Source organism: Solenopsis invicta, chromosome 4, assembly GCF_016802725.1.
Source record: "Solenopsis invicta isolate M01_SB chromosome 4, UNIL_Sinv_3.0, whole genome shotgun sequence".
NCBI classification, from domain to species: Eukaryota; Metazoa; Arthropoda; class Insecta; order Hymenoptera; family Formicidae; genus Solenopsis; species Solenopsis invicta.
The window spans coordinates 16808134-16820405 of NC_052667.1; the positions used below are offsets into that span (position 1 = coordinate 16808134).

General features: G+C 31.9%; 2 protein-coding genes across 12 annotated transcripts in view; both read right to left on the bottom strand.

Moving 5' to 3' along the window:
- LOC120357578 (methionine aminopeptidase 1D, mitochondrial-like) overlaps nt 1–12272 on the bottom strand; it is a 217515-nt gene that overhangs the window by 152096 nt on the left and 53147 nt on the right. The gene's annotated exons all lie outside the window — the stretch shown is intronic.
- Nucleotides 1–12272, bottom strand: part of LOC105197325 (vinculin) — a 54653-nt gene that overhangs the window by 38972 nt on the left and 3409 nt on the right. For 9 of the 11 annotated variants that reach the window (XM_039447851.1, XM_039447849.1, XM_039447845.1 and 6 more), the window contains exons 3-11: nt 11924–12069; nt 11580–11856; nt 11285–11485; nt 10953–11193; nt 10606–10838; nt 10425–10445; nt 5309–5675; nt 3390–3818; nt 2617–2708 (exon numbers count right to left, since the gene is read on the bottom strand). In XM_039447851.1, the coding sequence (XP_039303785.1) occupies nt 2617–2708; nt 3390–3818; nt 5309–5675; nt 10425–10445; nt 10606–10838; nt 10953–11193; nt 11285–11485; nt 11580–11856; nt 11924–12069 (2007 nt within the window). The remainder of the gene's footprint in view (nt 1–2616; nt 2709–3389; nt 3819–5308; nt 5676–10424; nt 10446–10605; nt 10839–10952; nt 11194–11284; nt 11486–11579; nt 11857–11923; nt 12070–12272) is intronic. The other 2 variants (XM_039447841.1, XM_039447847.1) reach the window with 1 other exon arrangement.

Consider the following 12272-nt stretch of genomic DNA (forward strand, 5'->3'; position numbering starts at 1 on the left):
TATTTCTCGTTTGCTGCACAGCAATCAGCTTTATCTTCACAAAGACAGAATATCTATATTAAACTCAAGATTTTCCTCTTTTTTTCTTAAATCACATCACTTGTCACATTCACTGCAATCATTCTCTTGATCGAAAATTACTAACGCATCACTTTATACAAATCACTATCATCAATTACTATTAGTCACTACTAATTACAAGTAAGAATTACTCAAAAAAAAGAAACACGTGTTTACATGACAAACAAACGACATGTGTTTACAACAAAGAGATTAGGTTATATCCTCTTTGCTTTACAAGCAAGCAGTCGACTAGTTTTATTGTTCGCGGTATCACTACGTAATCAACGTTCTAAAAATCAGCACGTGATAATTAAAAATTAAAAATACTGTTGCGCCTGTGACCATAAACTTGAAGATTTCACAGTTATCTCGGACGAGCCCCCAAACGTTGCACTCGCGGGCCCTCGCGGCGCGTTCACGGCTCACATTTCTCGAGTAACTGTCTCTTGTCTCATTCCACACTCAGTCTTTCCGTCGTCAAAAACCAGAATGACCTTGAAATCTTCGAGATCACAGTCACATACACGTGTTTCATTTTTTAAGTAATTCTCACGCGTGATTAGTAGTGACTAATAGTAATTGACAATACTAATTTGTATAAAGTGATTAATATTTTTCGATCAAGAGAATGATTGCAGTGTATGTAACAAATGATGTGATTTAAGAAAAAAAAGAGAAAAATCTCGAGTTTAATATGGATATTTTGTCTTCGTGATAATAAAGGCTGATTGCTGTGCAGGATAATAAGTGAGTACCTAGAAAACCAAGCTAGATTCAACACATCGGGCAAATTAATACATTGCATATATTGTTGTGAATTTGCAGGCAATTTGCTGGCTACAGAATTTAACGTAAAACTGAGTCAGCAACAGAAGAGCAAAAACACTACATCAGTTAATGAAATGTTAAAAGCAAACGTTTATTAATAGTAACATATCATGTTGACAGCAAACTGTCGGCTCGTCATGAGCTTGCATTCGTATATGTCATAATGACAGCAATGTGTTAACAAAATGATGGCACGTATGATATCAAAAGTTTAATACAAAAAGTAGAACATTTGATAAATATTGTTAAAGATTCTAAATTGCAGCTTATTATGGACAATTTAGTGACATGACAATATTCGGTCCCGCCGTATGTAAGACCCCACACGAACAAGTGAGTGGAGCCACCGCTAGGCGGCCACGCTGCGGGGGATTTCTCGTGAGTTAAGTGTGGCCACAGGCGTTATATCTAGGCGCTACCGCCGCCAACTCCCCAATTCATACCAAGGTTCATGCTTCAATAAACTTTTAAGAACTACATGTTGTAACATCGAGGCGAATACTCGCTCTTTCTTTGAAAACATCACGTGTGTATGAAATGCTGTTCCACATAAAATTTTATATTTTTGGTGCAAAAATTCCGTTCGATTCAGATTACTTTTAAACGGTTTTAATTGCACATTTTCGGCAGGAAAGCATCTTGAGACTGTATTAATATTCTGGTGAAAGCATTTTGCAAATATTGCAGCAGATATATACTTTCTTGCAAGAATTTGACTGCAGAATCTTTCAGAAGAATTGAGTATAATAAGGAGCATAATAAGGAAGCAGATCATAACATCCTGTTGGCAGAATCTTTCAAGAATCTGCTGCAAGATTTACTGCAGTCCTGCAGAAAATTATTACTAGGATAGTAATCAAATTGCCGACAACAAAGTTTCACGTATAGATATCATGTATGATGATGACTTACTGACATTTTGATATCAAACACATCAGTTGAATGTAATGCACACATGATAACAAATTGCTTGCAATTTGCTGAATTTAAATGAAGATTTTAATGACGTCAGAACAATAGACAGTTTGTAAAAACACCTTGGTTCTAGTTTGATAAAATTGAATGCGGAATAAGTGACAGCAAAATGTCATCTGACCACAGTCATTTGGCTATTAGGGTATACACGTTCAAATTTGATCGGACTCGTCTCTTTCTCTTTCTCTCGCACTCTGCATTTTTATTTTTCAATCACGCATTTTAAATATGATATTTTTGACTAAAAAAAATATTTTTTACACGTACAGAATTATTAAAAACGAGACGTCAAATAATTAAATATCGTTTTTAATTCTAGCATTATTTCAGTGTTAGTGTATAAATTGATAAATAAATAAGAAAAGAATGAGAATGGGAATGGGATAGAGGCTTTGAAAAAGCGGGAGAGAGAGTGAAAGAAAGGGGGAAAGGAAGGAAAACAGTGTTCTAGCTGCCAGCTTATCACTGCGATCACCTCACGTAATCGCCCGTATCGAACGGTGAGTTGCACCGGCCCTGCCTCACTGCTATACGCACTCGGTTATTGGATAACTATTTCCTTTTATTATTTAAAAGCTATGGTTCAAACAAATTTTTGACAAAGAAAAAGTTATTTTAAAATAATCTCAAGAATATGTCTCTCTTCAAAGACATAAGGTTATTCTGAATCACCTTGTATATATACGCACGCACGCACGCACATAGCGTATGTTAATTTTTATAGAATTTAATAAAATAAGAGATACATACTGCGCGGTTATTTTCTCTCCATCGCGATATTGCAGTGTTATCATGGATGTTCATTGCCACCAGTTTTGCATCCTGAACCATTGGAGCGACGCCTATTAGATATAATATAATAAGTAACTACAAAAAATTTGTAACATTTTCTTCTAATTTCATATTGTTAAGTTTTATTCCTTTTAAATTTAAAGTTTTCTTATTTTCTTATGTTTATTAAATTCATCAAAATCCATTTACGTTTAATTCTAAAATAAATTATTTTTTAAATATGTTCATTGAATTAATTAATTAACATTAAAGAGTTGTAATTTCTATGTGAAACAAATTTATAAATAAAAATTTAATAGTTTTAAAAGGAAAGTATAATGCATGCATTACATTTAAAAAAAACATGGAAAATGATTAAAAAATGTTATGCGTTTATTTATTCTTTTATTTCAATCAAAGATTGAAAATTGTTTACGACTGTAAATACTGGCCTTAGATTTTTTTATTTTCCTCTCCCTCTCTCTTTCTCACTTTCTTCAAAATTTGTAAAAATTGAATTTAAAACAACTAAATTTTCGACGTTTTTATATACAAAATGACTAAACAAGGGAGAAAAAGAAAGAGAAAGAAAAAGAAATATTATGGTTTTATTAAAAAAAATATTGATAATGTTCATATATCATGAAAAACACATGAGATTTATTGTAAACATACGGAATACACCATCTTAATTTCTTTTATGGGTGTAATAAAAACACAGTTAATTGAAAATATATAAGTAGTATACGTACTATTTTGAAGAACATCGGTAGCGTGATTTACTCGTTGTATAAAGATGGGATCCTCACTGTTGTCACTTTCCTGTTTCGCTACAAGTATGACTCGATTCGCAAGACGCGCGATAGACGCTGTGTTATCAACCATTTTTTGCGGTAGAGCTTTAGCAATCGCTTCCTCGCAAAGAAACGAATGCTTCTGTATTTGTTCTTCGGATGTTCTGATAAAATCGCCGCTATTAGTTGCCTCGTCACACAATGCTCGTGCCCGTTGCATAGTTTCCGCGTATTGCTGCCGCAAATTTTCGAAATGCTCGTCTGCGGCTTTGCTATCTGGATAAGTCATACGAATTCGTCCAGCGTTGATCAGTTGCGGCAGTAAAGATTCCACTTGGGAGGCACTAGCAGCTAAAGCCTCAGCTAACTTCTTGTTTCCTCCACTTCCTGCAACAATATGAGTAATTTAATCTTTTAAAAAGAAGTAAAATACAAAAAAAGAAAAAATGTTTTCCAGAAAAAAAATGTCTTTCTTATATTGTCCCTGTAACTCTCCGAACTTTTTTCTTTGCAAAAGCTAATGTGATATTAATAACTTATTACCTGTACAGTTCGTACAAAATATATTGGAATTGGAAATGTGTATTAATATTTATATTCTAATCTTTATTTTATCGAAGATCCAAACAACTTATATCTATTAAAAGAATACCTGGCTGGAAGTCATCACAAAAGTTTTTGACAAAAAATTAAACCAGATAAAAAAATGTAATTGTGAAATTTTAGAGCGCTAAGATTACTAGAACATAAAAAAATTATTTCACAAATGAAATAGATACTCGAGTACCCTTTCGATAGAGTAAAGATTAAATAAACTATATGAATACATATGAAAATTGTGTAAATAACATTACATTTCTATTTAACATATTCATATACTTTATTATTAAAAATTAAATTATTCTCTTAAATACAAATCTCGTTTTTTTATATTTCAAGTTTCATTGCCATTCTGAGCTTACAGATTAGTTATAAATAAGTAAATTTTGTTTATACAGAACAACTAATCTCTGCATTAAGAAGACTTCCATGAATCAACTTGAATACTTAAAATACTTATAGTATAAAAAAAATTCACATTTTTATCATTATTAAACAATAGAAGGAATGAAAGGCCGATAACAAACAAAAGTGTATATTATTAGTTAAATTTATTTCCGTTTAATCATTAAATTGAACGTTTAGTTTGAAATAAATTGAACATTTTCACTTGCTTAGTCTTTCTCATCAGTAGAATTAATAACTTATAACATTATAAATAAATAAACTGGAATACATATATTTTCTAAAATAATTTGTCATTATTTTTTAATTATATTTTCATTAAAACACATTTCTACTTATTATAATTTTTTATTCAAGTAAAATCGCTAAAAAGTTTTTTGTATTATTTTAAAAAGTAAGATAAAACAATCTATAATTTTTTTGTAGATTGTTTTATGTTGTAAATATAATTTTAAAAATATAATTATATTATTATAATTTAAAAAAAAATATAGTACACACACGCACACACCTACATACATACAAGATGTTCATTAATGGTTGTACATACCTTTTACCATAAGAGGTGATTTACAACTTCATTTCATATCAATTACACGAAGCACAGTCAGTAAGTCATAGTAAGGTGCGCTCTTATAATAAAAGGTGTATACAACCATTAATGAATATGCGGTGTATGTGTATATATATGTATATGTATATATTTATGTTGTAACTATAATTTTAAAAATATAAATATATTATTACAATTTTAAAAAAATATATAACACACAAATATATATATATATATATATATATACATACATACATATATATATATATATATATATGTCCTTAAGATGATGACAAATTTTTCATACGATATTACATACCACCAGCAGCGACCATTCTCGCAGTCTTCGCCGCTCTATTTGAAAATGTCTGTAGGGCGCACGTCTTGTCATTGAAATTTTGATCACGTCCCGGCGTGCCTACGGGAGTTAAGACAGCATCCGTAAATTGTTTTAAAGGTGTAGTGATATCAATGAAATCCTCGACAACGCGAGACACCACGGCCTGTTGTATCCTATTCTTTAACTCGTGAAGTTTATGAGATAGATGCCGTGCGATGTCCTGAGCTCGTGGAGTATTGCCTTGACCATGAGCGCAGAGGTCAGCGAGCTGATGAGACAAGTTATCCACTTCATCACACAATTGTAAAATTTCCGCTTTGTGTATACCCGGTAAACCCTCGGCCACCTATCTCCCAAACACAAAGTTGTCAAAGTTTAACAAAAGTTACGAAATTTTTCAGCTAAATAATTAATACATAAAACGCTGCAAGCACCACAAATTTTCTCTCGATACAAGAATCTTTGATAATTTAGAATAGATACAGTTACTTGTTAATGTTGTGTGTGTATTCACGCATAAATATATATATATATATATATATATATATAAATCTTATTTTTATTAAGTTTTTAAATATATTAGGAGTACAAATTGAAAACCGCCGTTTTTTGTCAAAATTTAAGGATTGATTGTTGAAAAATAGTTACATACTTATTCTTGAAAGTATTGTCCATCGCTGGCCACTACTTTCTCCCACCTTTCGGGCAGCATACGAATCCCGCGTCGAAAAAACTGCTCGTCTTTTGCGGCGATCCACGAATCGACCCAGTTTTTGGCCTCTTCGTAATAATGGAAGTGCTGCTCAGCCAGGCCATGCGCCATTGATCGGAACAAGTGGTAATCTGAAGGGGCGATGTCAGGAGAATACGGCGGATGAGGTAAGACGTCCCATTTCAATGTTTCCAGATAGGTTTTAACGACCTGAGCAACATGTGGCCGAGCGTTGTCGTGCAGCAACATCACTTTTTCGTGTCTTTGCTCGTATTGTGGCCGTTTTTCCTGCAATGCTCGGCTCAAACGCATTAGTTGTGTTCGGTAGCGAGCTCCTGTGATGGTTTCACCCGGTTGCAACAGCTCATAATAAATCACGCCGAGCTGGTCCCACCAAATACACAGCATGAGCTTCGAGCCATGGATGTTTGGCTTGGCCGTCGATGTTGATGCATGGCCGCGGTAGCCCCACGATTTTTTTCACTTTGGATTATCATAATGGATCCACTTTTCATCGCCGGTTACAATACGATGCAGAAAACCCTTCCGTTTTTGCCGTTGGAGCAGCTGTTCGCACGCGAAAAAACGCCGTTCGACGTCTCTCGGCTTTAATTCGTATGGCACCCAGTGTCCATAATTTTGGATCATTCCCATGGTTTTCAAACGATGTGAAATAGCTTGTTGAGTCACGCCCAATGAATCTGCAAGCTCCTGTTGCGTTTGAGATGAATCTTCATTCAGTAATGTTTCCAATTGTGCGTCTTCAAACTTTTTCACCTGTCCGGGACGCTCCTTGTCTTCTACGCCGAAATCACCACTTTTGAAGCGTTGGAACCATTCTCGACACGTTCTTTCACTAGTGGAAGCCTCACCATAAGTTTTTACAATCATTCGACGCGCCTCAGCCGCAGATTTTTTCGAATTGAAGGCAAAAAGCAAAACTTCCCGCAAATGACGCTTATTGGGCACAAATTTCGACATTTTCGATCACAAAAAAAATATATAACGCCGATAAAAATTCACAACTGCAATGATAAGGAATTGTTGCCAGATGCCCAACCTTACATTTAAAATTTTTGATCTAACGTTTGGCGCCAGCATTTACCGCTGGCGCCATCTACTGGAAAACGGCGGTTTTCAATTAGTACTCCTAATAGTTATTATTTAACCTGCGATTTAAACCATTCTTTATTTAAAACTTAATAAAACATTAACAATTTTGTCTGAAATATATTTATTAAGGATGTATTACTCAAAGAATGTACAGTTCCTGTAAAGTAAATTAAAATATAAAAAATGTATGTTAATATTTATGTTAATTAAAATAAATACATATAAAAATTGTGTGAATAACATTATATTGTTTATTTATAATTTTGTTTTTATAATTTTGTTTCTTTTTTATTCGTTATTAAAAATTAAATTATTTTCAAACACTGAAAAAAAGTTTAATATTTTTTGCATAAGTACTGTAAATATTTAAGATAATTTATGTGAAGTTTTATTGTGTTTACAATTTGCTGTTTTATAAATAAATATTATTTACTTAGAGAACAACTCTTTGTTGCAATATAATTTCTTAAATAAATTATGTTAAATGCTTAATGTGCTTATATAAAAAAATTCAGAATTTTGTCATTGTTTAACCCTTTCGAGACTCCAGGTACACATGTGTACCATCTATTTAATATAACTACGGTGACCATATTTTCTTCAAGAAAATAAAGGACAGAATTTTAAGGGTTTATTCCTAATGTTTCTAAATCATTTTATGGTAGTTAAAAATCAAAGCATTTCAAAATTTTCTTGTATTGTATATCAAAATAAGGCATTTTGTTATTTTTTAATAATTTTAAACTGGTTTTATTGCATTGTAATAAATCCTTTAAATTTGGAATAGGTTCAAAATAACAAAAAAATGAAAACGGATCCAATCTGAATTTTAACTAAATATATAATTATATTAAAAAAATTATCTTTATGTATATATTTATATTTTATACATTTTTAACAATAGTATTTATACATATATATTTTTTAACAATAATAATGAGTTTTTAATGTATTTTTGAAAAAATGCATTTGTTTTAGAGAATGATGATAATTGTTTAAAAAAATCATAAAATTCTAAACAATTTCATAATTGCATTTTATATAAATAACACCAGCTTCAAGAGTGTCAACTTCAAGTTAGGTTTTTTTCTCTACTCCAAATATTATTTGTTATTGATAACATGCCCTTAGTAGGAGCGTTTAAGTCAGAAAAATATAAACAAAATTCTATAATTTTTGAAACATTTTTTTCTTTCAACAACCTCTAGTTGAAGTAATCGAATAAATTCGCAGAAGTGCCAATAGCAATTCAATGTATCAGAATTAACTTCACTTTTCCTAAGACAAACTGTGTTCAAATTAAGACTGTAATTTTGTAAATAAAGAACAAAATTGTAATATGAAGGATACAATTTAAAAAAAAAAGGACAAAATTAAGTTTTCAAGAAATAAATAAATCTAAAGGACAATTACTTGAAATAAAGGTCTGTCCTTTGAAACAGAGGACGGATGGTCACCGTAAATATAACCGTCTTGAAAGAGTTAATTATATTTCCAATAGAGAGAGGGGGAGGGAGAGAGAGAGAGAGGGAGAAAAGAGAAAGGGGTAAGGGTTGAGGGAGTAGGGGGAGAGAGGGGGGAAGGGGAGAAGAGAGACCTTCTACTTTTTATTAAAATTATTTTTGATTCATGTAGAAAATTGCCATCAAATTTTTTAATACTATTTTCAAATGCAATATAAAACAATCAGTGACCTTTTATGTTTTCATTATTTTAAAAATATGTGTAATACATCCTCAACAAAATTGCATGGATGTATTCAAAAAGTGAAGACCCCTTAATATTTTGGAAACTAAGCTCTTCCAAAAGAAATGTTTCAGACAAAAGTGGTAGTGTTCGAAAAGATATATTTACTGATCCTATCAGTTTGGGTAGCGTCGCTAAGATCAGGTCAAAGTCCAATCAATTTTTTTTAACCCTTAAACACATAAGTGGGTCTGAGAGGCCCCATATGAAGTTTCAAACGCTTGCTGTGTGAAGACGGAATGAGATAAGAGGTTTGGACCAGGATGTAAAAAAAGTTTGAAATCTCTTTCGATTGATATGGTTGATCAACTTTTTTTGGTCAACTATAATTCGAACGGTACGGCAGCAAAGTTTTGTTAGGGTCAATGCGACCCATATAGTATGTGAGTGAAACTTTTTTATGAGTAATCTTATGTAAAAAAAACTGGACAAAACACGTTTAAACATGTCCGTTTCCGTATATTACTCTGTCTAAAGTTAAAATGCTATAATGCCGTGAAAAAAAGAACTTCTGCGTAGAGTCCAAAATATATTATGAAACACATCAATTTTCAATTTTAGACACCTTGAGTTTATAAAAATACTTCATATTCGCCTTATTACGTAAGTATATTTTTTAATAGAAATGGCAGTAACATAATTTTTTTTTAAAGTATGACTTTTTAACTTTAAAACGCCGTATTGTAAAGTCTTTAAAAATTTTTTTGTTGCAAAAATAAGATTTTTGGTAAAAAAAAAAGTGGAATTTTAAACACCCAAAAATACCTCATATTCTCCTTGTTATATAATTATACTTTTTAAAAGGAATGACAATACCATAATTTTTTTGAAAATATAACTCTTTATCTTTAAAATGCCGTATTTAAAAGTCCTTAAAAGTTTTTTGTTGCGGAGATATGATTTTTTAAAGGAAAAATGGATTTTTGAACAATTTCTCATTTTTGCTTAATGATTTTTCTTTTATAACTTAACAATAAATCATTTTTCGGCAATGCCGATTATGCAGTCACATTTCTGAGATTCTGAATTTTCATGTGAAAAAAAAGATTGTTGAAAAATGTTGATTGGAACCGAAGTTATAACTTCTCAAAGTTGAAAAAGTCTCCCAGACCCGAAAATGTGTTTACGTATTTTATGGGATCGGTTTAGGGGTTTCGATGTTTAAGGGTTAATGGAATACTTTATTTCTTTATTCCAAAATCTAATAGTTGGCGTCAAGAGCTTTCCAAAACACTATAATGAAATTATTTTTCACTATTTTTCATTTAAAATATTTTTCGAGTTATGAGGTTTAAAAATTATTATTAAATGTAATGTTAAATGTAGAGTTATAGTTAAATGTTCCATCATTTAGGCATAAATTAAGTGATTTTACGGATCATCTTTTCCAAGTCAAAAAGATTGGACATACTGTTATCAAAAACAAAATTTGCGATGCTCAGAATATTCCATGTATTTCTCAGTGATAACATTGATAATAAATCATATAAGGGAAAAAATAATAAAATGTATTTACGAACTCACATTTGCTATAGGTTGCTCATTCTTTCTATGCGCAGCATTGAAGATTTTAAGCATTATACAATGAATATGATTGATTTGAAATACCATATAAAAAATCAAAGTAATGTGCTACTATATTTAAATTATGTATGTAGTATTTAATACAACTGAAAAATAATTGTTACAAGAAATGATATCATACCTTCTTTCCCTCGTGTATTATTAAAGCTATAGCCCTTTTACCAAGTCCTTTGTCATCATGCTGTGGATTTAGAAGCCATTTATTCGCTTGTTCTAATCGACCTGCTACCGTGTGCGCCGTTTGTGCAGTTCCTGATTTATCCGCTGCTACCAAAGCAGATGCTACCAAACCGCGGAGTTCATTCAATTTCTCTTTAATACTGCGTGCTAAGGCCTCCGCTTGAGGTGTAGTGCCTTTGTAGAGATACATACATGGTAATTTAATTTAAATCAAGTATTAAACGCATACATGACTTTTCTACAATAAGAATCGACATGTAAAATTATAATTGCAATGCGCAAAATTACCTTTCTCGTTTTGGCGTAGTTCACAAAGAGCATCAGTCATAGTGACAGTTTGGGAAGCTAATTTGGATATAGGTTCTGCTTGTGAAGGAGACAGATAATGTTCCGCCAAGCGTAATGCCTGTTCTATTATTTGACGCAGACTTTTTTCGCCTACGCCACCTCTTAAAGCCAATCCGTCATCTAACCAATCATAAGCCGCTCGTATCCTGGATTCTATAGCACTTTGAGCCTTCTTCAGTACCTAATATAATAAAATATAAAAATGTAATACTTTCATTTTTTTATTATTTAAATCGCTTAAGACTACATTAAACAATTACAACATAACTAACAGTTAATTGATCAGCGTCCCATTCTTCTTCGTCGTATGTTGTCAATTGCAGCACTCGAATAATTTCATTCAATTCGTCAGACATTCTTCCAGATAAGTAATTGCGATTTTCTGCTGCTTCGTCCGCACCTTTCCCACCTTGTGAAATAATGTGGATAAAAATTTTCATGGAACAAATTAGAATTGGAGCGAGTGTTTTCACCTGCGAATGTATAAAGCATTATTATCTTGAATCGTTATATTATAAAATCGTTCATATAGAAATTGAATAATAAATACAGCTTTCTAATACTCACTTGCTCTAAACAACGCACCAATATCTCCCGATGTACTTGATGCGTCAACTCCTTTTCACGAGCGCTTACTTCTCTCGATACTTTGCTAAGGCATGGACTTAAATTCTTAAGAAAATGTACTAAATCTTCCATTGTCTCAATAACTTCGGTAACAGCCAAATAATCTAGTACACGTTTGCATTCTCGTATAATTTTTCGCACTTCGCTTTCATCGAAACAGAGAAGTAGGGAACTGGTGCCTTGCAAAATACCACGTGAACCTTCTATAAGCTTTTTTCTATAAAAAAAAAGATGACATGAACTAATAACATTCGATAATTTTATTTAAAATTTTCATAAAATACCTAGCAGGTCCGGAATATGGATCTTCTTTCAACATAGCTGATGCTTCCTCCAGAAGACGGGAAGCACCTTCAACACGTTGCAATGCTGTTGGCATATCTTGCTTAAGTAAAGCATCATCGGACGAATTTATTGTTTCTTTTCCGACCTAAAAGTTAAAATATATAAAAGATATAATATGATAAAATAAAAAACTGAAACTTTAGACAAATTTTTTAAAATATACAAAATATGTATGTATGTATGTACCTTATTATACAGGGTGTCCCAGAAAGCTCGCATCCCATTTTAAGAGTGGATTCTTTGGAAAATTCTAAGAAGAAAATCCTAATACAAAAATCTCGAGGGTAT